Below are 26346 nucleotides of genomic sequence, written 5' to 3'. Positions count from 1 at the left end.
GCAACACTTACAGTGTCACATACTGTATGCATAAGTATTATTTTAAGCAACACATTATGTTGACGAAACACTCGAGTCAAATGTAATTAAAGTCAGATCCACTCGTGTCTTAGACGCAGTGTTGGGACTAACGCGTTACAAGTAACGCGTTACTGTAACGCCGTTATTTTTGTCAGTAACTAGTACTCTAACGCATTACTTTTTAAATTCAGTAACTCAGTTACCGTTACTACATGGTGCGTTACTCCGTTAGTTTTTTTATATAGTCAACAGCCAGGCGAACAGAGATGAGAACTGTACTTAAGTACAGTACTTGAGTAAATGTACTTTGATACTTCCTGTGTCACATGCGGAGATGGGCTGTGGGCGTGTTTGTGTTGTTTACTAACAAGACTATCATGGCGGCGGCGGAGCTCAAGTCTAGTTTCTCCACCTGGAGATATTCTCACTATTTCACTTTTGTCGAGCACAAAGAAAATAACGTTTTAGTTAAATGTAAGTTGTGTCTTGGCGGGTCAAAGATCCTACACTCTTAAAACTACTGAGTTAAAAAATAACCCAATCATAACCCAGCTGCTGAGTCACTATAGGACAGAACACGCGCTGGGTTGTCTTAACCCATATACTGGGCTGGATCATTTTAACCCATACATTGGGTTGTTCATTTGACCCAAGCTAGTGATTGAAATGAACTATATCACTGGGTTAAATAAATATAAACCATACATTGGGTTGTTCATTTGACCCAAGCTAGTGATTGAAATGAACTATATCACTGGGTTAAATAAATATAAACCATACATTGGGTTGTTCATTTGACCCAAGCTAGTGATTGAAATTAACTATATTGTTGGGCTAAATATAATATAATAATAATGTATAATAGTGTAATGAATAATCTCCAAACACACCGTATATATATATATATATATATAAAAATGCATTTATTCATAATTTGAACATCTTTGGCAAATCGTCAACATTCAGGCCACTATAAAAGAACAATGCAAACAATACAAATTCAACCCCCCCCCCCCCAAAAAAAAACAAAGAGCCTTAAAACAAATGATATATTACAAAGTGCTGTTATCTGGACCAACTTCTCTTTCAGGTTTAAATAACATGAACATGTTTAAATATAGAGATAAAACATTTCTCTGCCCAGCAGAAACTATATACAGACACAAACATAACAAGGTAAATAAATAATAAGTAAATTAAATCACGTAAAGTAAGAAAAATAAAATTAAAATAAATGAATAAACAGGAATAGTAGGTACTGTAAACGCGGGTCAATGTTTTGACACAATTAAAGTGTGTGCCTACTGTCTTCTGCAATCATGTTTTGTGTCAATCATATTTTTAGAGAGCAGCTGTCAACTTCTTTGACACACATCACTAAAAGGCTACTTCTCTCTGTGTACCTTTAGGCCAAAGCTGCAATTGATGTCCTCATAAATTTGACATTTGAGGATTCATGTCCATCAATGTTATATACTGCCTGTTGGATAAACTCCCAGATGGGGAGACACTGCTTTGTGTAATTGAGGTCAAACACAAAGAAAGCCTTAAAACACAGATCTACTGCACCCAGCAAAGTGTCCGTTTCAATGGCGTTGTCTGACACAATGGTGAAGGTCTGGCATGTTGTCATGTCATCACCAAGACACAAGATGTGCGGGAAGGGTTGAGTTCTCTCTGCTGTCTGTAGGTACTGTACCATGTTGGTCCCCACCTGTTAATTACACAACAGTTACTTGCAATATAACCTGCCATTTAAGTTAAGAATGTTGTTTTTATTATCTTTTTTATTGAAGTATGAAAATGCTAGTATATAAACACAGAAACACCCACCATTATTGAAGTAGAAAAACAAAAGTAAAACTTACTGGTTGGATATTAATGAAGGACTTGCGGGACTCCTCTATGGTGGGTCTGTGGACTTTTCCTCCAATCCTGTAGACCGATGGAGGAAGCAGAATCGGCAGGACTTTCAAAGCTCGGTCTACGCAATATAAGAAAAATACATATTAACATCAACATTTAAATAGTATATAATAGGGGTGTAACGGTATCCGTATTCGTCCCGTACCGTCACGGTTCGGACGTCACGGTTCGGCACACACAGTCACACGACGAATACGCATTTTTTTTACGAGTGGGAAAAAAGTGTCATTCAGGGCAGTATCCACTACACTATATATAATCCAGGGGGCGGTATTGCGCCTAAAAGCTGTTTGCCAGCCGCCCTTAAACAACAAATGAAGAACAAGAAGAAACACAACAACAAAACGAACAAAATACAAGAAGAAGAAAAGTTAGTATGGCGATTTCAGATAACACACAGTAGCTAGAACCCACCTGCTTCTTTTAAATCAGCTGTGTGGGAACATTTCGGGTTCCCTGTGGACTACAATAACGATGGAGTGTGCGAGTGGTGGATCGGACGAGGACGGTGTGTCGCCGTTGTTCTACAGTGGTGCGGTATGCTAATGGTAACACACGCCAAACATGCTAAATCATATCAGAAGGCATCACCCAGATTTACCAATCACCGGAGCAAAAGACAACAGCAGTTCAACAGCTGATCCCCGCCGTGAGACCAAAATAAATAACTGAAGCTTTTGGCATATGTTTTTCAACGACATTGCGCTCTTGAAACACTTTCTTATTATTTATGATGTCATATTTTCAAGACATTCTTTTTAGTTTTACAGCTTGATGAAACCTTTCTGTTTGACATCAGCCATTATAGATAATATGGCCATCTGAGTGTACTGTGTATGGTTTGTTTTTAACTGTTTAATACAGTTCATTATTCAAAAAAGAGTTCTTTTTAAAAAAAACTGAAACTTGCACTACTGTTCAAACATAAATAACAACAAACCTGGAATTATGCATTTGGGACTTTTTTTTTGCTTTTTCTTGTTGTACCGAACCGTACCGAACCGTGACCCCCAAAACGAGGTACGAACCGAACCGTGACTTCTGTGAACCATTACACCCCTAGTATATAAAGATTGATATTTCTGAACCAATATTGACTTTTCTGCCCTGGTGTTGAATGGTAAAAACAAGGTGTGAATTGTATAGCCTATTATAATCACAGGAAGTGTTGTGACATCTTATCAGAATCTGAATCTTTATTGTCACATCACAGGTTTACAGGTGTAAAACAGTGGGTGAAATTTGTTTTTGTGCAAGCTCCATCGTTTTGATTGTTTCCAGAAAGAGAAAGAAAAGGAAGGGGGGGAGCAGGAATCAAAGAAAGACAAAAGGTATCTAATGAAGTGGTTCACAAACTTGTTCATGTATTTGTCAACAGACTCCCATCCGAAAACATGTTGTGCAAGGGACCCCATACAGATGATTGTTAAAATATAAAAAAAATTGCAGATCCACAAGCTCACAACGAGTCTCATTGGGACGCAATGCAAGCATGTAGATCTGCGACATGCTTGTAGCTTAAACGGCTAAATCGCGTTTAAGAGATTTTAAATCTCAGATCTGCTCAGGCGAAACCTGCTTCACAGGTCTCAGCACTCAAGCCTGCATTAATATAGGCAGGGCCAGTCTATTGTCGCCCATCAGCTGTAGATAGTTAACTAATTAGAGGGGCGTGGCCCTACAGCTGTGAGAACTGAGCAATCAGGCGTCCATTTTGGGTAGCTCTTTTCTGGAGCGTCAGCTTCAGCGTCAGACAGCCGAAGACTGACAAAGACATTGGAGTCCTGCGGGAGTAAGACTGACAAAGACATTGGAGTCCTGCGGGAGTCACGAGGGAGGCAAAGAGGAGGCAAATCCTACTCTGATTGAGCTGGTGTCTTATTTCTCTTTTCTTTAGTTTTCTAGCCCCGCATGCTATAATCATGTGTATTTTCTCCATTCCTGTTCATGTGTCTTCTCGCAATTATCACTGGCCCCGTGTATCTCCTAATCGATATAACCGGCCTGCTCTCGTCTATCCCACGTGCTCCGCTGAGATCCAACATCTAGTTTCTGGTGGCCTGTGGAATTGCCAGTCAGCTGTTCCTAAGGCTGACTTCATCTCTGGCTACGCCTCCCTGCAGTCCCTGGATTTCCTTGCTCTCACTGAGACCTGGATTACTCCATCCAACACATCCACCCCAGCAGCTCTCTCCACTGCATATTCCTTCTCCCATACACCCAGACCCACTGGCAGAGGAGGTGGCACTGGTCTCCTGCTCTCTCCTAAATGGAGCTTTTCCCTCTTCAAGCTACCTAACTTCACTCCTTCCACCTTTGAATTCCATGCCGTCACAGTAACCCATCCTATACAGTTAACCATTGTTGTTCTCTACCGTCCACCAGGCGCCTTGGGGGACTTCTTGGAGGAATTAGATAATCTCCTCTCACACATCCCTGAAACTGGCCCTCCCGTTGTACTTCTCGGAGACTTCAACCTCCAGACGGGGAAGATAGACGAACTAACATCTCTGTTAACCGCCTTTGCTTTCTCACTGTCTCCGTCCCCATCGACTCATAAAGCTGGCAATGTCCTTGATCTCATATTCTCAAGGAACTGCTCTACTTCTAACCTCTCTGTAAACCCGCTCCACACATCCGATCACTTCTTCATTTAATTCTCTCTACCCCTTTCCAAACATAACAAACTAATCTCTTCCCATCCTGCACTTGTCCGCCGTAACCTTCGCTCCCTCTCCCCCTCTACCTTTGCCTCGTCGGTGCTCTCAGCCCTCCCTTCCTCTGACTCGTTCCAACTCCTGCCACCAAACTCTGGTGCAGAAACTCTCCTCTCTACTCTCTCATCCTCTCTGGACTCTCTCTGTCCTCTCACATCTCGGCAGGCTCGTCAGTCCCCTCCTGCTCCCTGGCTAAATGATGCACTGCGTGCTAATAGAACCGTCCTTAGGGCAGCAGAGCGGAAATGGTGGAAATCCAAACACCGTGACGACCTCCTAACCTATCAAGCTCTCCTCTCCTCTTTCTCTGCTTCGATCTCTCAGGCAAAAAGCACTTTCTTTCAAGATAAGATCCAATCTTCCTATTCCAATCCTAAAAAACTATTTTCCATCTTCTCCACCCTCTTGGACCCCCCCCAAAGCCCCTTCCCCCTCCTCCCTTCTGTCAAGCGACTTTGTTAACCACTTTGAAAAAAAGGTTGATGATATTCGCTCTTCTTTTTCTGACTCACCTTTACTCACCGCTGGGTCACCAGACCCTCCTTCCACCAACACACTAACCTCCTTTTCCCCTCTCTCTCCAAGTGAGGTTCTTACCCTCATTACCTCTGCCCGCCCTACCACCTGTCCTCTGGACCCTATCCCTTCAAACCTCCTTCAGACTATCGCTCCTGATATTCTACCGTTTCTCTCCCATTTCATCAACACTTCTCTAACTTCTGGTCACTTTCCAAACAGTCTCAAGGAGGCAAGAGTAAACCCTCTCCTAAAGAAACCCACTCTCAACCCGTCAGATGTTATAAACTACAGGCCTGTCTCTCTACTCCCGTTCCTGTCTAAAACACTTGAACGCGCTGTCTTTAGACAACTCTCCTGTTATCTCCATCAGAACAACCTTCTGGATCCGCACCAGTCTGGTTTCAAGGCAGGTCACTCCACAGAAACTGCTCTCATTGCTGTCACGGAGGAACTGCACACTGCCAAAACTGCATCCCTCTCCTCTGTCATCATCCTGTTGGACCTGTCTGCCGCATTCGACACGGTGAATCATCAGATCCTCCTTCGCACTCTCCAAAAACATGGAGTTTCAGGCTCTGCTCTTTCCCTCCTCACCTCATACCTGAAAGACCGTACCTACAGGGTGACTTGGAGAGGGTCTGAGTCCGACCCTTGTCAATTAACTACAGGGGTCCCTCAGGGCTCTGTTCTTGGTCCCCTCCTCTTCTCCCTGTACACAAACTCGCTCGGATCAGTCATTAGCCCGCATGGTTTTTCATACCACTGCTACGCTGATCACACCCAATTAATTCTGTCCTTTCCCCGGGAAAGAGAGACCCAGGTCGTTGCACGCATCTCTGCTTGTCTAGCTGACATCTCTCAGTGGATGTCTGCTCACCACCTCAAGCTCAACCTTGACAAGACTGAGCTGCTCTTCCTCCCGGGAAAAGATTGTCACACTCTTGACCTAACAATCAACATCGGCACCTCAGTTGTTTCCCCGACTCAGACTGCAAGGAATCTGGGTGTGACCCTAGATAACAACCTGTCCTTCACTGCAAACATCGCTGCTACAACCCGTTGCTGCAGATACACGCTTTACAACATCAGGAAGATACGTCCCCAGCTGACTCAGAAAGCGACTCAGGTTCTGGTCCAGGCTCTCGTCATCTCACGCCTAGACTACTGCAACTCCCTCCTGGCTGGTCTACCTGCATGTGCCATCCGACCTCTGCAGCTCATCCAGAATGCAGCGGCTCGTCTGGTCTTCAACCTTCCTAAATTTTCCCACACCACTCCGCTCCTCCGCTCCCTTCACTGGCTTCCGGTAACTGCTAGAATCCACTTCAAGACACTGGTACTTGCTTACCATGCTGCGAATGGATCTGGCCCTTCCTACATCCAGGACATGGTTAAACCGTACACCCCAGCGCGTGCACTACGCTCTGCATCAGCCAAACGACTCGCTGCGCCCTCGCTGCGAGGGGGACCCAAGTTCCCATCGGCAAAAACACGTGGGTTTGCTGTCCTGGCTCCAAGATGGTGGAATGAGCTCCCCATTGACATCAGGACGGCAGATAGCTTGCACATCTTCCGGCGCAAACTGAAAACTCATCTCTTTCGACTCCACTTCGAGCGTTAGAACTATTAACGAAGCACTTTTATACTAATAAAGGACTGGCTTATCTAAAGCCAGTTGAGTAGCACTTGAAATGTTTGGCTCTATGAAACCTGATGTACTTATATGATTCTGTTTTCTTCAAGGTTGTGTCTTCCTGGTCGAATGTACTTATTGTAAGTCGCTTTGGACAAAAGCGTCAGCTAAATGCAATGTAATGTAATGTTATTTTCAAAGAACCGGTGTGTGTGTGTTACATAGTAAGAAATAGCTTACCTGGTGTCATGTCATCAAACACCAAGGGCAGTTTTCCCTCTCGCTGGGCATATGTAAGGATTTGGTCACTCATAGTAGCCCAGTTCTGAAACAGTTTTCCTACTGCCTCTGGATGAAGCTGCTGGAAGTCTTGTGATATCTGATACATTTTGAAAAACATGAAAAACAATAGAACAGTGTTTAAAGAAATGATATGGGCTTGTAGTACCTGTTAGGAAAAGGGTTAGGGGACAATTTGACAGCCAGTGTCACTTCAACAGGTAAATTATTAAATTATTACAAAGTATATACTGTAGGGTCTAAGTGGTTAAACATAAACTTGTAGTGCATTGCAGAGTATCAGTCAAATTGTCTCGATCTGTCTGTGTTGTGTTTTGTCTTGTCTAGATCTGTTTTTGGTTTCCTGTTTTATTTTGAAAAGTGTTCACCCCCCCCGTCTTGTCTGTTGCTTCCTGTCTCTGTGTTCCCTCCTGCCTGATAACCCAATTGTGTTCACCTTGTGCCTCTGTGTTTTCTCCTCCCTCCTCACCTGTGTCTTTTCTTCCTTCCTGTGTTTTCCCTCCTGTGTCTGATTGTGTTCACCTATTGCCTTTCTGCATTCCCTCCCTGTGTCTTGCCCTGTGATTACCCCTCTTTGTATTTAGTCAATCAATCAATCAATCAATGAATGTTTATTTATATAGCCCAATATCACAAATGTTCATTTGTCTCAGTGGACTTCACAGTTTGTACAAAATATCAGTATGACAATACAATTTAGTCTTGTCTTCCCCTGTGTTCCTTGTCGGTTCATTGTCTTTCCTGTCACCCTCCATGTTTGTCAGTGTCGTTTTTGGCTGGATGCTACCTTGTGCTACCTGTTTATGGATTCATGGTTTTGTTTTGTTTTTTCATTGTCAACAACTTTTTGTAATTAAAGCTCGCCTTTTGTTACACTTTGAAACCTGCTTTTCCTCAATCTGCATTTGGGTCCTGCCTTACTTCAAATCCTAACACAAATAGAGTATCATTCAAATAGACAAAACCACAATAGCAAAATAATTTCTTACCATGCCAGGATTGTCTAAAAGCCTAGGGAACTCAGTCAAGATTTCCGGGAGGCTTTTAGATCCATTGCTGCGAATCCACTTGCCTCTATGTAGAGCTGTTTGATTCATGTAGTCCTCAACTTGGGACACTGGATACCTATTGACCTTCATCCATTCAACCATTTCTAGAAGTTTTTCAGGAGGCACATCATATTCTGTTGAATGATAAGTACAGAGATCCTCAGATTCATTATAGCTGATTTCAAACATTTGGGGTTCTGGCCTACTTGGGAGAGTGTGTGAAAAGTCGCCAATCGGTCCATCGGTGCCTGAGACTAGCTTTTAGAAGATGGATGGACAGAAGAGTCATGGGACCTAAAATATAATCCCTTGCATTTGTCTATTCTAGCCTGGCGGGGATAATTAATATTGGTTATTAGTATTACCTGGTGTACTAGGGACGGTCTGTTCCTTCTGTTGTTCTTGGTGGCATGGTCGTTTCAGCATTCTCATGCGCTTCCTGACGTTCCTCAAGCGCTCCTCCAGGAAACCTGTAGCAGGTTTGTGATTTCGGCCAGGTGTGTACCAAGCTCCCTGTAAAAGAGAAAATTAGATTCAGATTAAATTGGCCTGGCGTAAACCATGAAGATGGTTACATGGGATTTTCAGGAGCAATCCAAAAATGTGCGTGTGACTGTGCACTAGGAAAAACGTTTGAGCACATTTATTTTAGGTGTGTGTGTATGGAGTGTTCTCCTTTATGTGTTGATAGCCAGTGTTGGACAGCAACATCGTACATTTACTTTACTGACATTTCTTATCTCATCTGTTTGAAAGTGTATGTTCACAGAATAATTCATATGCGGCTCACTCATTTATGACTTAACATCTCTGTCTCCTATTGATCTGAGTATATTATAAAGAATAGCCAGTTAATTGAAGCATTATAGCACAGGCCTTTGTCAGATGGTATATTACGCTGTTTTTTTCCTGCTTCGAATAGTTCTCTCTTTTTTCACCATACCTGTGTTTGCATCGCTGTAACCAATGAGCACCTACGTATGAGAATGGCCCTGACTCCATTTCAGCCCAGATTTACAAACTCCTGGCAGGACAAGCTCCAGCTCAATTCTCGCACTGAATTTAAAAAAAGTGAGTGAGGGACTACAATATAAGAGGGAAAGAAAAATAAACTTTAAAACTGTTCAATTGTTATGATGTAAAGACTGATATTGTTCTATAATCGGCTGAAACTGTTAAGTCATGATGTGAAACGGTTAACAAAGAAAAAGAGAAACTCAAGCTGCTGCTACACTTTATTTTATTTATCTAAAATTAAGCACTTTAAGATGCACATATTTTCAAAAGCTATTTTATTTATTAGAGGAAACTGAGTTATTTAGTTTGTTAAAGTTTCACCTATTCTGTTTACAGTTCTGTCATCACATTATTTAATACCATTTGTTAAAACACTGTTGTTTCTTTTGATGTGAAATATTATTTATTTTATTTAAATTAAAAGCAATGTTAATTTTGTTCAAAATGTGTTTAGTTAATTTAATAATATATGTATTTTTGAATCAAGTATTCATCTTTATTGTCTTAATTGTTAGTTTCCACATGCCTAAAACAACCTCAAGCTACATCTAAAAGTTGATGGCTAAATAAGAGCGTTAGAGAAATTGTGCAAGGCATACAGTAATAGTCCGAATAGTCGATTAATCGTTTCATTAATCGATAGATTAATCGATTATCAAATTAGTTGTTTGTTGCAGCGCTACCTTGCTCTTTTTAATATATAACAAAATATTTAATAGTAACATCTCAACATTGTCTCAATAAAAATTAACTTACCTTTAAATGTGTCAATCAAGTTCTCAAGCTGCCATGCAGTCAACGTCTCTGACAAACGTGTCCATGGTGAAACCCTCTACTAGAATCAAATCAGATTAAGTACATTAGAATTTCACAAAACTGTGCAATGTTTTAACATTTATTGTAAGGTACCAAGCTACTAATGTACAGTTACTACAGGGGGTCTGCCAAATCTCTCCATGAAGACATTTTAATCATTCACGAATTATTATTATTTGCCCCTGACACGACCTAGCTGGTTGGTGTGCTATGCTAAGCTAAGCTAACCTATGGTAACACGTCGATGGCAGGGAACTAAAATGTTACATTATGTGGTTCGGTGACTCCGGTCACTCACTTCTAAAAATAACTTCAATAGTTGCTAACTTTAATGATTAATGTAATTAATAAATAACTCTAGTAACCTAAACTTACCTACATCAATGAGCTTCTTTGTCGTCTGTCTGTCCGTATGTGTGAAAGCCCGCGCCCGAGCTGCATGCTGGGAAAGAGAGTTGTGACGTAAAAGCCATCTGATTTATACTGCCTTATTGTACATCTAATACTTTTGCACACAAATCCAAAGCTATAGTTCAGACCCATTTATAACTACTAGTAGAACACACGTCTTTGTAAAATAATAATTCATCGCATCACAACGTAAATTCAAGGCTCTTTCACTCATTGACAGAAATGTAAAACATTTGTAGCCGACGTTAACTGCTAATGTTATACTTTGCACAGTCTGTTAAATGCCTACAGATCCCTATTGAACTGTTATCACAACTCATTAAAAAAATATAGGTTACAGAATTGTATAATTATATAAATATAGGTAAAATATAGGTTACATACCTTGTGTTTTGAAAAAGATGATTCCAGAATGATTCAGAAGTGGGAAAATGAATAAAGCAACCTCTGGGTTATAAATAACCCAGGCGGGTGTTCAACTGCAATTTAAGCCTTAATAACCCCTTTGACCCAGCATGAACAACCCACCAGTGTGTTTACAGTACCCAAATAACCCAAAATTATGACCCAGCCAAATCAACCCAGCAATGTGTTTATAGAAATAACCCAGCATTTTTAAGAGTGTATCTACTGCCCAAACCAGTAATTCAAATATCTTAAAACATCTGCAAAAACAACATGCTGGGACGAAGCTAGTAGCTAAGACCACAGAGACTCAGCCGACGCCACTCCACCTAAGCAACAGCGGCTGGATTTTAACCAAAGGACTGCTAGCCAGGGAAAAGTCGATAAAGCCATTGCACGGTATGTTGTAGAACACATGCAGGCTATTGCTACAGTGGAGTCACCTGCTTTCAGGGAGCTAGTTAGCATGATAGCATGTCCGGGCGGCACACGGCATATGGGACGGAAAACTTTTTCCAACTACCTGGAGAAAGAATATACAAAAATGGAAAGCCAGCTAATATCGATGCAGATTGCATATAATGCATGTCAAGTTGATCAACAAATTGTATTATTCTCCAATGCAATAACAGTACTGAAATGAAGGCTATAAGGGCATTAATGGGAGCCCTTTTGTCAAGTAACGAAAACGTTACTTTTCACAGTAACGCATTACTTTTGGGTGTAAGTAACTAGTAAAGTAACTGAGTTACTTTTCACATGAAGTAACTAGTAATGGTGACTAGTTACTGGTTTTCAGTAACTAGCACAACACTGCTTAGACGTGAACGCGCTCTCAGCTGGTGAGAGAAACCCTGGCTTGATTTACCGAGTTGATAACCAGCGTCGTAGGACAGCTTTAGCGAGATCTCGTGTGTTAGTTTGTTGTTGTTAGTTAGTTTGTTACTCAAATATATCCAGGGTATGTTGAACTGGCTTCGTAGTACAGGGCACAGGTGGCTAGCAGCGCTAATGTCAAAGACACAGACATTATACATTATATTTGTATTTTACCAGGATGCAGTGACACAAATATTTACATATTTACATTTACTATCTACAGCACCTGCCGCCCCTGACATCCCCCACTCCCCCCGTTGACAATTTACTAGCGGTACCGAAGTGGGCCGGTCGAGAGTCCCGGGATGATTTTTAGTCCCAGTCCACCACTGGCTACATGACCGTATGATCGCCCATATTGACGCACCTAATTCCTAAACTTCTAACAGATACAACATAAACCGATCCTTCAGCCTCATATGAGCTCTCAGACACGTTCAAAATTAAACTGTCATCGCTGTCTGAGCTTGCTGCTGTGTGCGCCATCGCGTTTACATGCAGATGCTGGGATCCTGAACGGTGCAGCTGGAGCGCTGTGCCCGCAATGACGTCACACATCATTTGGCGGGACTTGAAGAATCCCCGAGAAGATCCAGAAAATGGTCAACATTGAAGGGAAGATTAATGGTTATCAAAGTACAAATATCCAAAATCAGTTCAGTAACGGTTTTCAAGGAGACAATATTTACTCAAATTGATGGGTTTGGATGATGGGGGAAACTCGTGTCACAGGCTCTTTAAACACTGGCCAGCTCTCGTAGGCATAAATACAGTTACACCTAACTGTCAGGGAATAATTCTGTATATACATGTTTACCTTTTGCCCTCTGACGCAGATACCCAACCTTGGGCGCTATCTCCCTTAAGGAGGGGCTGCCCAAGCATTTTGTTGTTGTTACCAGTTTATGACCGGGCAACTTCGGACAGAGATAGTTATTGTTGTGTGACACCTGGAACACATCCTTCTCGGGTTCTTCAGTTTCCTCAGCTGTTTAGTCTATCTATTGAAGAATGTTGATTATTACACTCTGAACTAGTTAAAACCTGGAACTACAGGAGGGTTCTTCAGAATTGATGTGGCATCTCAACCGTGTGGTCAACTCGTGGCCCGTGACATGTCTTGTCAATTCTCCGGCCGAAGCTCCAAATAAACCGTCAGTGTTTGCCATCAAAGCTCCAGCTCTCCTCGTGTCTCTCTGAGTCCTCTTTCCAATTGCTTCAGAAGTTTCCCCCACACTAAATGCATCACTTTTTATATTCATTGGGAACCTGTTTGACCATCCTATCATATTGAATCAGTTGTGTGGGTCCTCAGGGTGACCCTTCAGATGCGTAGAGTGTTTGATAACTGATCACTGAAGCTGTGCAGTAGCTGTAGAGCAGTACAGGGACTGTGGGCCAAAGAAACAGGTGTGGTCAGAGCTGCTATGTTCGAGTTTGTAGTCAATGCTAGTGCATGAAAGCTCAGTGTTACGCACAGGATTGGCAACCATGCTGTAATCTTGAGATGTTTGTCCTTCAGCCTTTCGTTCCAGAATGAAACTTGTAAATGATGTTTTAGCAACTGACATTTGCAAAGGAAGGTTAAAGGAACTGAATGACATTACATTACATTGCATTTAGCTGACGCTTTTATCCAAAGCGACTTACAATAAGTGCATTCGACCAGGAAGATACAAACTTGAAGAAAACAGAATCATATAAGTACATCAGGTTTCATAGAGCTAAAACATTTCAAGTGCTACTCAACTGGCTTTAGATAAGCCAGCCCTTTATTAGTATATAAGTGCTTTGTTAGCAACTCTTTGCTAGTAATTCTATTGATCGAAGTGGAGTCGAAAGAGATGAGTTTTCAGTCTCCCGCGGAAGATTTGCAAGTATCTGCTGTCCTGATTTCAATGGGGAGCTCATTCCATCATTTTGGAGCCAGGATAGCAAACCCACGTGTTTTTGCTGATGGGAACTTGGGTCCCCCTCGCAGTGCGGGTGCAGCGAGCTGTTTGGCTGATGCAGAGCGGAGTGCACGTGCTGGGGTGTACGGTTTAACCATGTCCTGGATGTAGGAAGGGCCAGATCCATTCACAGCATGGTACGCAAGTACCATTGTCTTGAAGTGGATTCTAGCAGTTACCGGAAGCCAGTGAAGGGAGCGGAGGAGCGGCGTGGTGTGGGAGAATTTAGGAATGTTGAAGACCAGACGAGCCGCTGCATTCTGGATGAGCTGCAGAGGTCGGATGGCACATGCAGGTAGACCAGCCAGGAGGGAGTTGCAGTAGTCTAAGCGTGAGATGACAAGAGCCTGGACCAGAACCTGCGTCGCTTTCTGGGTCAGCTGGGGACGTATTTTCCTGATGTTGTAAAGCGTGTATCTGCAGCAGCGGGTTGTAGCAGCTATGTTTGCAGTGAGGGACAGTTTGTTATCTAGGGTCACACCCAGATTCCTTGCAGTCTGAGTCGGGGAAACAATAGAGGTGCCGATGTTGATTGTTCGGTCAAGACTAGAGTGGGACAATCTTTTCCCGGAAGGAAAAGCAGTTCAGTCTTGTCAAGGTTGAGGTAGTGAGCAGACATCCACTGAGAGATGTTCGCTAGACAAGCAGAGATGCGTGACGGAAGTTAAGCAGGCCAAAGCAGGCCAATACCTTATTTATACAAAGATGATAAGAGATCTGAGGTGCTCTAAACAGGCAACGTCTTTCATGGTTCATAGAAGTAATATTGATTTGATGATTATTTTGAAACCTCTTAATCTTCAAAAGGTCTTTAAACAAGGGTTGGTTAAAATATGGAAGTTTACCAACCATTTTTTAAATAATTTAAAAAAAACTAGCTTAAAAACAAGTCAAGTTATATTCCTTAAGTAACCATTTTAACGTTAGCTTGACAAGGCTTCATATGCTACCTACCTAGAAGGCTAACAAGCTTGTGATTCTAGATTATTATTCACTATCAAAGTGGAGAGCCTGTGTTAGCATTGTTAGCTAGCTCCTTTTGGCGAGAACGACAACAGGGAAACACACTGTATTTTTGTTCTTTGCAGTGTTGTGTCTCTCAGGGGAACATTTTGATTCAGAACACTGCATAGGTAAATCTGAATGAAGAAGCTATTGCTAGGAGCTAACCAGGCCCGGACTGGCCATCGGGAGGACCGGGAGGTTTCTCGATGGCCAGGCCTGGCCTGTTAAGTGGCCTGGCCTGTTAAGTGGCATGAGGATTTTTTTGTATAGTATGTATTGTGAATGCAACGCTGCGCAAATGTGAGTCTGACTCTGCCTCACAGAGGGTGACTGGCTGTCTACATGATGTGGCCTGCCGAAATGGCTACTTTCATACAGATCATACACTAATGTCTTCGATTGGTCTCTGTGTGTCATTAAAGCTCGGGAGGGTGTGTGTGTATGACATATGTGGTGCGAGCGAGAGAGAAAGCGCGCGCACCGGTTACGTGTATTGTTGTTGTTAGCATCTGGTGCTAGCTAGCTGCGCTAACGGATATATAAGCCTAGGAGCTATTTCAACAACAAGGTGGAGGGAGAGTCCTCTGCTGTCAGACAGAGACTGATAACTACAGCTCAGGTGAGGTAAACGACTCTCTGTGAGTGTTTAGATAGTTAACTTAGTCTAATGGCGCGTGGTCTGAGTATGCTAAACTAGAGAGAGAGAATCGCTGGCAAGGGGACTACAACAAGATGAACATATTTGACTGTGATTTAATTGTAATACACGTTTCAAAATGATGCCGAAGTAACAACATACTGATACCGGTTAGTAAAAAACATGAATTAATGCTTTGACAAGTCTACAGACAGACGGCAGGCAAAAAACCCTTTTAAAATGCGTGTTTTCTAAATGGAGCTTGGCTAAGCTAACGTTATATATGCTCCGACCGTCCACACTCACAGCAACGGCCTATACAGACATAAATAAACCAGCGACTGTATTCGCCATGACACAGGCAGTCTGTGGTTTGTACTGGTTTCACTTTTGTCTAGTTTCTGAACAGATATGAAGAGCTGAGCTTGATTGATTGATTGAAAAGTTTATTAACGGCTTGTATATTGGGTACAGTACAGTACAGCTCAAAACATACAATTGTTAAGGGGATGCAGACCAGAGAAAGACTTTCGTCTTGTTTACATCAGGGTCCCCCATTTCCAATTCATCAAATCAGCTCTGAGTGCTAAGAGCTAACGGCTGTGTTGTTTTTTGGGGCGCTCATTGAAGATGACGTCACGGCTCCGCCTACACTGCGTTACTATAGTAACTACCCCAGTTCCTAAACTGTAATGGAAGCGCAGCATTAAAGTGAGCCGGGCCTAATAAGGCCTAACCAAACCGAGCGAGGCCGAGCGAAGCCTGCAGTGGAAACGCGCCATTAGTTATCTCTGTGGGTCTCAAACGGTTTGGTCACCATTTATGTAAACACATATTTCCATTTTAGGGGGGAGTGATTGGTAAAATATGCATGAATAATACAAATAAAATGTTAACTAGGTGAAAAAAGGTAAGAAACTTTTAAAACTTGTTGAGAGCTAAAACTAGTCTTTGCTGCTGCCTCAAAGAGGAGAGGGGGGAGACGAGTGAGGCTGGTTCAGGAGCACAGACACACTCACAACTATAAATGAACCAAAAACAAATAAATAAACAAGTTTCAATGTTTTTTCATATTGGATATGGTATGTTATTGGTTATGGCCATGTACTTATGATTTTATGATTATTTAAATGTGTACAGTTCTGTTTCATATGGGTGTAGTCTCTTTATTTCCGCCTCAAAATGCACCAGATTAATGCATTTAAGTCCAACATTTAAAAACAAATCTTACAGGGGGAGCATGCCCCCGGACCCCCCTATAGGATTTGAGGTCCACCCCCACTTCAAATATGTTCACATGGATAGGTTCCTAAATAGATTTGCAACTTTTTTTAAATAGTAACCCATGTCCATATGTTTATTCTGGGGTAGTAGATTTAAACTAGAGGGCTATCACTATGGGCAGCAACGCTGTAAATATTGACAAATAAATCCAGCAAAATGGCACAAAAAAATGGTAGTGGCCTGGCTGGGTGTATAATTCCCGGCCTGACTTATTGTCCCAGTCCGGCGCTGGAGCTAACTACATATGTTCTCCACTTTGACACTGAGTAATTAACAAAGCCTACACCTAGCCTAGCTTGTTAGCAAACTAAATATGGAGCATGTGCAGCTTCTATCAAGCAAAATACAAAAAAATAGCATTTTTAAATGAAATCTCTATATTAAATAAGAAAAGGTGCTACTTAATATATTATAATTATTCATCTTTTTAACATTGAGTTAAAGCAGGGTTGCCAACTCTCACGCATCTGGCGTGTGACACACGCTTTCACTCTCAATCTCACGCTCTCACACTGCCCAAACTATTCTCACGCCAAAAACAAGAATACCGAAGACTAGAAACTGTTTTGAAAACTTTTGTGACGTAGTGATCGTCTTCTCAATAGAACATCTTTGATAATGTCTTCTGGCCAATCAGAATCAAGATAACGGCGTGGTGTTGTTGCAGGAAGTCCCGACGGAGAATACTTTTGCTCTAGTACAGAGGTGCCCAGTACGTCGACCGCGGTCGACCGCGGGGGCAATGCTGGTAGATCGCGAGTCATTCATAAAAAAAAAAAATCCGGCTCCGTTACAATAGACAAAACTGGTTTTGATCCCTCCTCCCTTGGCCTCCCTGTCACTTAATTCAGGAGTTTACTTGATTGACAGAAAAAGCGACCTATCGCTTTCCAGTTTGTTAACCCAGAATGCAAAGCGATACAAAATCAGTCAAGTGCGGGGAAAACATTCACATTCAAAGGTTATTTGCCTTATTTGTAAAGCAAGCGTCGCTCTGCCAAAGAAAGGTAACGTGGAGAGGCATTATCGGAGTGTTCACACGGCATATGGCAGCGACTTCCCTCCGAGTAGCGAGTTGAGAAAGAGAAAGGTCATGTATTATTGCTACAGAAACATTATCTCGCAGTCTTAGTGTCGCCAACTCGTTTCTAACATGCAAAAAGACACACAAATTCGTATATGGTCGGTGTATTTTCGACCTGTATCTCTCTCCCCCGTCTGTGTGCGAGGGGGCGGGGCAGTTTACACACACGCAGCTGCTACATGCAGCAACACACGGCGGGGATGGCGGAGAGAAGCGCTCCAAGGTGTGGTTAAATGTTATCCGTCTTGAGGTGGACAATGCTCCTTGCCAGGGGCGTCGCCTGGACCTGGAAACATTCGGGGCTTAGCCCACAGTGGCGGCGCTACAGTCAAATTTTCTACTGCAAGACTCCCCACACGCACATACACAATTGCGCCATCTGGTGTCACAAACGTGTGCCTGCATTAGCTTTGTTACGGCAATGGATTGTGGGAGATTTTCATAGCACGTGAGGATCTCTTGAGGGTAAGGTGCCTGTATTATCTCGGTGGACAAAATGTATGTTTTTATTTTATAAGGACAATAACGTACTGTTGTGTTTGTTTAGTTTAATGTTAATTGTTTAATGCTCACAGTCACAGCAACATGTTTTTAATGTGATTGGCTATTTGTTTTATATGATTTATCAACGTGATCATCAATAGCTAATCTGAGCACCAGAACCCAGCTCACGAGTCCTTTTATGCTGTCCATTGAAATGCAGGTATGCGAGTTTTGTACACCAGTTTATTTATGTTTAATGTTGCTCCACATGTTGCCTTGACTACAAAGTCTTCCAGGTTTCTACGCTTGTTCCTCTGTGTCACAGTTTCGGGAATATCAAGATCATTGCACAGGGCCTTGGTCTTGTCATAGACCTCATGTGCTTTCTCGTTACTTTGGTAACTTTTCAGTGTGTTCTCAACTGCTGTTTTGTAATCTACTGCCTGCACCAAGTCAATTGTTTCTTTCTGCAGGTATTTGTGCAGGCCCTGAGTGGTTGAGAGCAGTGTCTGGAACATGACAGCATGTAGATGGTACTGCATTTTCAAAGCTTGCTTTCCAGTCCCTCTGCTAGAGGGGCTGAAAGGCTCCCTAAAGTCTTGATCAAAGCAGGGAGGTTTTTGACATGCCCAGCGAACAAGTTGTTTGTCCCCTACCTCTAGCTGTTTCTGAAATGTTTGCAATCTCTGATGGTGAACAAGAGATGTGGAGAAGAAGAGTAGAGACACTCCAGGAGATCAACGCAGGTATGTGAGTTTTGTACACCAGTTTGTATAAGTTTAATGTTTCACATTGCTTGTGAAAAATATACTACCACTATACGATCACTGATGTTTTGTTGTTGACTGGACACTTATTTTGTAAAAGAGATAGCATGAGAGGATCTCTTAAGCAATGCAGCTCACGTGTCCTTTTTATATGCCGGCCATTGAAATGCAGGAAAGTAATCACCAGCTCTGAGTGATCTGTTGCCGAGGGGACACTACACCGGAGTTACATAAGCAGAGATAAAGTGCTATTTTGGGGGGAACTCACCTCCTCTGGGGTCCCCTAGGAAGACTTTTTTTAAATACTGAAGTTAAAAGCATCAATCTTGTACACTTTGAGAGCAACATTAAGAGATATGGATACATCTCTCAACACCCATATGTCAAAAAGAAATCAAAGAATCAGAATCAGAAACGGGTTTATTATTTAAAAACACTTCATTTTCCAATTAAATCATAAACTATGTCAAATTATTAGAAGTTGTTAGTAATCAGATTAAACAGAAAAAAGGGATGGAAGGAGGAAATAATAATCCCTCATCACTTGCTGTTTGCGGTTGAAATTATCTCTTTTGCTGGCCAAACATGCTGGATGGAAAGCAGTGATGTCTCACTTGCCTTGGCCCTGTATCTGCAGTCCCTAAATCAGTCATGTTACCCATTGACTCTTGTCTGTTCTGGTGTTCCTGTTCATTGTTGTCTCCATTGTCGTTCTTGTCTGTTGTATCTCCTTCTTGTGTGTCCCTTTCTCCTGTTCTCCTTTCTTCATCCTCTACTCTGTTTGGCTCATCTGTGATGACTGTGTAGGTAAACACAAACAAGTATGTATCAGTTTCCAGCTCTGTCAAATAAATGAATTTCAAGATACACACATGTGTCTTCATTAAAATGAGTGTCACCACACTGTCACAAAATGTAATACTAACCAATTGAAAATAGTTACATTTACATCTCTTGTAGATATCACTGTTAGAGTAGTTATCTGCCAATAGGACAGAATCATTCCTATACAAATGCAGTTTGAGTAATTCACTTAATATATTTACTTAAAACTTTAATATAGTCATTTTCACTTAATACTCTAATATAGTCATCTTTCTGCATTCAACACTAAGGAAAGCTGTACAATTTGACATGATAATGAGGAAAAAAGGCCTCCGACAATGCAGATCATTTTTTTATCATATCAATTTTAAGATGGGGGTCAAGGCTTAATATTTGGGAGCATAGTGTCCCTTCCCCCTTTCAGGAGCCCCACTGGATTGGCTTTGATCTGAAATATTTGTATAAAAAGCTTGTTAGCTGGCTGTCCATCTCATAATGTTCACATAGAAACTAGCTGTCAATAGGAAATATAAATCAGAAGAATTCTATTTTCATGCAAAATCTGTCACAAAAAGAGGTTGCACATTTAAATGCAGGTGTTGTTATGGCAACGTCAGTGGCCAGACAGCCACATTTACTGCTGCAAATACGTTCAAACATGCTGTCGACACGTAAAGCAGTGGCAACTATGCCACCATTTCAGCTGACTTTTTCTCAGAAATACTGTCACATAACATCGATATATATATTTCAATGCTAGGTTGATGCTTAGCTAAGCTAACTATGAAACACTTTAACTGACAGGACTCAGGAATCAGGATCAACTGTTTACTACTGTAAGGTAGCTTCTAGCTTCATGTCGAACACAGACAGTAAGTCAACATTTCCCATAGAGCTTTCTTTGAAATCACCAAGTAACGCTAAAAAACACAACATTTAGATTGTATGACAAAGTGTTTATTTAATATATCTGGCTAGCTATAGCTACTTGCTAACGGTTTAGCTTACCCGCGCGATTCAAAGTAACGTCAACGTAGCTATAATGTATGCTTTGCTTACATGTTCGCATAACTTGTAAGTTTACTGACAGGTACATACCTTGTTCACCTGGCTCAGGTGGTGGCTCTGGGGTTGTTGTGTGAGCCACCCCTTGAGAATTGCCGTCTTTTTTATTAAAGAAATGTCTAATGTCCATCTTCAGAATCTCAGCGTCCGGGGCTGACAGTTTAAAGTTTAAACATTGTCACAGAGGAGAGGTACGTACCTGTCAGCCAATAAAACACGTGTATTTCCATGCAACTCTCTGATTGGTCTGGTGGCGTCATCTTGCCTCTGTGTTGCATTCACTGAACATGGGAAATTACATTTCTGCCGTCCGTCCTATAGGTAAAGTAGGTTAATGTACAGGGCTGCACATAACTGGTGCGCAGGTGCGCATGCGCACCTCCGCCAAAAAAAGAGCACCGTGTCATTTGAAAAAAGGCGCATTTGCGTACCAACATTGAGAGAGAGAGAGAGGAAGAGAGAGAAGAGAGAGAAGGGAGAAGAGAAAAGAGAGAAGAGAGGAGAGAGGAGAGGAGAGAGGAGAGAGAAAAGAGAAGAGAGAGAGAGAAATATATTTGCGAGTTGCATATGAACCTATGATATGAACTCAGGGCCGGCCCGTAGCACTGGCGTAATAGATGTTCGCCTAGGGCGCCAGATCTGGGGTGGCGCTGCGCTGGCAGATCTGGGAGGGAAAAAAACATTTTTGACCGTAGGTGCTCATCCTAATTTTCGGCCTTGATGTAACAATATTCACAATTAAGTAAATGTAACACCTTTTCACGTTTCACGTTACACGTTGCATTTGCCCTGTACGATGGGCGCTGTAAGTGATGAAAATGGGGGATGTTGGCTTATCTGGCACCCGCAGCTCACAGCCAAAGTGCGAGTGAGCGAGGGAGAGAGGGAGGGTGCACCGATTCCGGCGCTGTTGTTATTAGCATCTGGTGCTAGCTGCTCTAACGGAAGAAGAAGATGTTTCTACAATGATGTGGAGGGAGAGTCCTCTCTGATAACTACAGCTCAGTGAGGTAAAGGACTCTGAGTGTTTAGATAGTTCACTTTAGTCTAAGTTAAAACGGTTTGGTCACAATTTATGTAAACACATATTTCCAAGGCACTCCTTTATAATTATTGGGATAAACAGGTTTGAAATCATTCCAATGTATACTATAGGACAGTAACCAAAAATATCCTTTAAAACTGGAGAGATACAAAAATATGCATAAATAAATAAATGTTAAGGTAAAATAAGATATGAATGAACAACATAAATAAAATAAATTACATTAATTTGTTATTGGCTATGGTAGATTATTGGTTATGTTCACATACTTATTTGATTACATCCACTTTTCTAACATGACAACAGAGCTAGCAGCTAATCACAGACTCAACCAGAGAGAAAGTAGTAGGCCTACATCATCAGCTATACCATGTCTGACAGAGAGGAAGACAGTGAGGAGAACAGTCAGGAGGGGAGTGATGACAGCTTGTAGGATTACTGGTCGTGCTAATGTTGTCTTGTGTTCACCTCTGCATGTGTGTTCTGTGTTCACCCCTGCATGTGTGTTCAGTGTTCACCTCTGCATGAGTGTTCTGTGTTCACCTCTGCATGTGTGTTCAGTGCCGTGTCGTGTGTCTGGCAAATAAAGTCAAGACCCCCTCAAAAGTTACGGTTTATTTCATTTTAAGGATGAGCACCAAGCAACATCTCCAGGTGCTCCTTTGAGAACCAGGGCAAACAAGTTATGTGCACCCCTGTTAATGTATTATATTATTGAGGGAGAATTTGTCCGGGGCTAAAGAAAAAACATCCGGGGCTAAAGCCCCAGATGCCTACCCCAGGCGACGCCCCTGCTCCTTGCCAAAAGTGTTTAGCATGTAACACGAGCAATTTGTCTAAACATTTAGCAAAAGTGCTCCACATTCAGAACGGAGGAATGCACCGGGTTCCACTGTCTTTCTAGCAGCTCTGTAGCCCCATCCACGAGTAACGTTTCCACGTCAGGTATTGTATGCTAGCAACAACACACAGAGTTAACTATTATACAAACATGGGTTAATGATCAGCTCACCGAGGTCTACCAACCAAAAATAAAGGAGGTAACAGAGTTACTCTTTATTTTGTTAAAGTTTCAGCTATTCTGTTTACAGTTCTGTCACCAGATTATTTAATACGATTTGTTAAAACATTGTTGTTTCTTTTGATGTGAAATATTATTTATTTTATATAAATAAAAAGCAATGTTAATTTTGTTCACAATTTGATAAATTAATTTAATAATGTATGTATTTTTTAATCAAACTGATCCCAATCCTGTGTTGTCGGTTTGAACTACCCGTTTTGAAGATTTGATCCAGATTAAAGCTTGGATTGGATTTCCTGATCTGATCGGATATCAAAGTGATCCTAATCCTGTTTTTTGGTTTTGAACTCCCCAAAATCCAAATCTGATTTGATCAGATAGGGATTACAAGTTTTGAACTCAATCAGATCCGATCAGATTTTGAAATCCCATTTTTTGTGATCCAGGATCAGAGAAATCGGCCAGATTTTGTCCCTGGAATTCAAAGCAATTCAGGATAGGATCTGATCCAGATTACGATTTTTCAAGATTACTAGATCCTGAATATCAGTGCTTTAATTCTACTGATCGCCATCTAGTGGATAGGAAAAATAATACAAGGAAGACAAGAGACCACATTGCAGACATCTATAATGTCTAATTATATTTTTTAATTTGAAAGGTGATGATGACGGATGATGGACTTTTTTTTTGTTGAAGATATTTTTCCTTAATCTAAATTACATTTGTGATTGACAATCTTTGTTGTGATACTTTTATGAGCATAAACATTTATGTCATCAACATTTGGTTGAAAACAAAATAGGCCACCACAAACGTGAGCAAAAAATGAAAAATAAAATGTATTTCCCATGAAGGCTAACAATTGTGTATTATTTCAGTTAACAAACTTTGCCATCTTATTTAAATTGAAACATATTTTAAAATAAATGGTACAGTACATTTTGCTTTGGTAATCCACTGGAAACCCACCCCTCTGGTTGGATCAGGATAATCCAGTTTTTTGGGATCAAACTGATCCCAATCCTGTGTTGTCGGTTTGAACTACCCATTTTGAAGATTTGATCCAGATTAAAGCTTGGATTGGATTTCCTGATCTGATCGGATATCAAAGTGATCCTAATCCTGTTTTTTGGTTTTGAACTCCCCAAAATCCAAATCTGATCTGATCAGATAGGGATTCAAAGTTTTGAACTCCTGGGCCCAGAAGACTACGCAGTAGCTGACACGCACATTGGTTAACCTCTTATTTTAGCCTTTGACCCTGAATTCTAAAAACAGTTTTTTACTGCTGACTTAGAAGGAAGATCTGGTTCTGAAAACCATGTTGGCACCTAGAGATATGTCATCCTTAAACCTGCAATTATTATGCTTATTTGGGGTTTTCTAACCAATCAGAGCAGACTGGGCTCTGGTTTCAGACCAAGGGTGAAAAGAGGTGCTGCAGTATGAGAGAAAGTTAAATAACAACTTTATCATACTCAGATATCAATTCTGAGTTAACAAATGTCTTCACCTACCAACTGACACAAAACACATAATTATATGGAGAATTAGATTATCTGTGGTGGCACGGGTTCGATACACTCGGGACATAATGAAGCCGTCACAGTTGTTCATCACCAGTCACTTATTTGCCACTGACTGCCTGCAGCTGATGCCATGACAATGCATTTTTACAGCATTTCCAACATAACTGCCCCAGATAATTGGATAATAAAAATATACTACTTGTGTGTGTGTCTTTGAATCTTGTGTAACATTTATGACACCCAGGTCTATTATTCATTCTAAACATACTTACAATGCATTATATTCTATATTTAATCACTTGCGATGTATCATTATACGTAAATATTGATGGTCACTCATTGGCATTCTTTTTGCAAGGAGACTATTGATTTAACAGCACTTTGAATACAGTGTGTGTACACATAAAGCGTCTTTGAGCATTAGGAAAAGTGCTATAAAAATCCCATGTATTATGTTTATTATTATTATATAATTATGCAGTGCTATAAGCAGATTTTAACATATTATGTATACATGTTTGATGATATGTATGATGCATTATTTACATAGCTGTCATGGAAAATGTTCCCAAAAAGTCAGAAATTATGTGTTTCTATGGTTTTGCTTTTTTAATGATCTGATTAAATAAAAATTACTGAACTCTTCTTTTCTCCACCGTCCCATCACAGGAAGTAGTGGAGGCCGTTGGTGCTGGAGTGGATCCCAGCAGCAACTTCACCTTCGTCAGCCAATGGGATCTGGCCAGTGCCTTCTTCTTCTCAGGAACCATCATCACAACCATCGGTGGGTGTTCAATAGGAGCATTTAGATACAATTCTGAGTTAATATTCAATGGAATCAGTTCAACGTATCTTAATCTTCCACCTTTGACCCCCACATGTTCAGGTTTTGGAAACATCTCCCCCAAGACAGAAGGAGGGCAGCTGTTTTGCATTTTCTATGCCCTGGTGGGAATCCCGTTGTTCGGTATCCTGCTCGTTGGAGTCGGAGACCATCTGGGTACTGGGTTGAGGAAAGCTGTTGGCAAAATAGAGACTCTCTTACGGGTCAGACCCTCAACAGAGCTTTCAATGTCTAATTTGCTTGCACTGTATACTCTCCTTTACTCGTCTCATCCTATTTATTTATTACCCTGCTGATAGAAATGGCGAGTTAGCCCGACCATCGTACGAGTGATCTCTGCCGTCCTGTCCATCCTGCTGGGCTGCCTGCTCTTCATTGCATTGCCTATATTCGTTTTCCAAGAGGTTGAGCATTGGACTCTTCTTGAGTCGGCCTACTTTGTGGTAATCACCCTGACGACGGTGGGGTTCGGAGATTATGTTGCAGGTATACGACCACACACGTGTTTAATAGTACGCTAACAGTATTACAATATTATATCAATATTGCAATGTGGAAATTAGATATATTTTTTACTCAAAAGCAGCTAACACATTACACAGAATAGTTTCTTTCACAAAGGGAAATGTACACTGTTACGGAAAAGTGACAGTGCAGATTAAGGGCCAAATAAAATGCGAGACAATCATATTAAATAAAGAAGCAAGCTTATCTTAATAAAAGCAAATCAAATTAGGTCACATCCATGCTAAACAAATGTATAAATAGGTAGCAGCATTATAAAAGTAGCAATATGCAACAAAACATTGTATAGAAAGTATATATTGCACATAGTAGTATACTGTCTTAAGTAGTCAAGTAGCAGCCAGTGAAAATAATAATGTATTGCAAAAGAAATGGGTATATTGCTCATTATTTTGATATTGCACAACATTATGTATACTGGCCATATGATTTTAAAGCGAATATACAATACCTTTTATGGTAATGAAGCTGTCAAATGTGAGGAAAAAGTAGGGAATTGTTGAGTTTACTGGATTCTAAATCTCTAAGTCTGTCCTTGCCCTTTCTTAAAGAGGCTAGGTTTTATTTTTGCCCTGAGGTCA

At 41.3% G+C, this 26346-nt stretch overlaps 2 protein-coding genes across 4 annotated transcripts in view; one reads left to right on the top strand and one right to left on the bottom strand.

Moving 5' to 3' along the window:
- LOC117552905 (potassium channel subfamily K member 4) overlaps positions 1-26346 on the top strand; it is a 44427-nt gene that overhangs the window by 16248 nt on the left and 1833 nt on the right. The window contains exons 5-7 of the mRNA XM_034226586.1: positions 25066-25180; positions 25283-25443; positions 25540-25726. Coding sequence (XP_034082477.1) covers positions 25066-25180; positions 25283-25443; positions 25540-25726 — 463 coding nt within the window. The remainder of the gene's footprint in view (positions 1-25065; positions 25181-25282; positions 25444-25539; positions 25727-26346) is intronic.
- Positions 1021-10846, bottom strand: LOC117552902. Of its 3 annotated transcripts, none has more exons than XM_034226583.1 (7): positions 10374-10846; positions 9939-10017; positions 8531-8678; positions 8106-8299; positions 7057-7195; positions 1890-2005; positions 1021-1735 (listed from the first exon to the last, which is right to left on the bottom strand). In XM_034226583.1, exons 3-7 carry the CDS (start codon positions 8595-8597, stop codon positions 1427-1429), a joined length of 825 nt encoding a protein of 274 aa, XP_034082474.1. In that variant the 5' UTR covers positions 8598-8678; positions 9939-10017; positions 10374-10846; the 3' UTR covers positions 1021-1426. The 3 variants fall into 3 exon arrangements, with proteins under 3 accessions (XP_034082474.1, XP_034082473.1, XP_034082475.1); XM_034226582.1 differs by having other exon boundaries at positions 10378-10846; XM_034226584.1 differs by having other exon boundaries at positions 9939-10014; positions 10378-10846.

This window comes from Gymnodraco acuticeps, unplaced genomic scaffold (assembly GCF_902827175.1).
Source record: "Gymnodraco acuticeps unplaced genomic scaffold, fGymAcu1.1, whole genome shotgun sequence".
Taxonomy (NCBI): domain Eukaryota; kingdom Metazoa; phylum Chordata; class Actinopteri; order Perciformes; family Bathydraconidae; genus Gymnodraco; species Gymnodraco acuticeps.
Note: the sequence above shows the minus strand (reverse complement) of the source record. Positions and strands in the feature narration are given on the sequence as shown.

Excerpts from the sequence above, each read along its gene's own strand:
- LOC117552902 (XM_034226583.1), bottom strand. The coding sequence starts at position 8,597 with ATGAGAATGCTGAAACGACCATGCCACCAAGAACAACAGAAGGAACAG. Across the intron at positions 7,196-8,105 it reads TTTTAGACAATCCTGGCATG|ATATCACAAGACTTCCAGCA; the intron begins GTAAGAAATTAT and ends AAAATGTATCAG. Across the intron at positions 1,736-1,889 it reads CCTTCATTAATATCCAACCA|GTGGGGACCAACATGGTACA; the intron begins GTAAGTTTTACT and ends TGTAATTAACAG.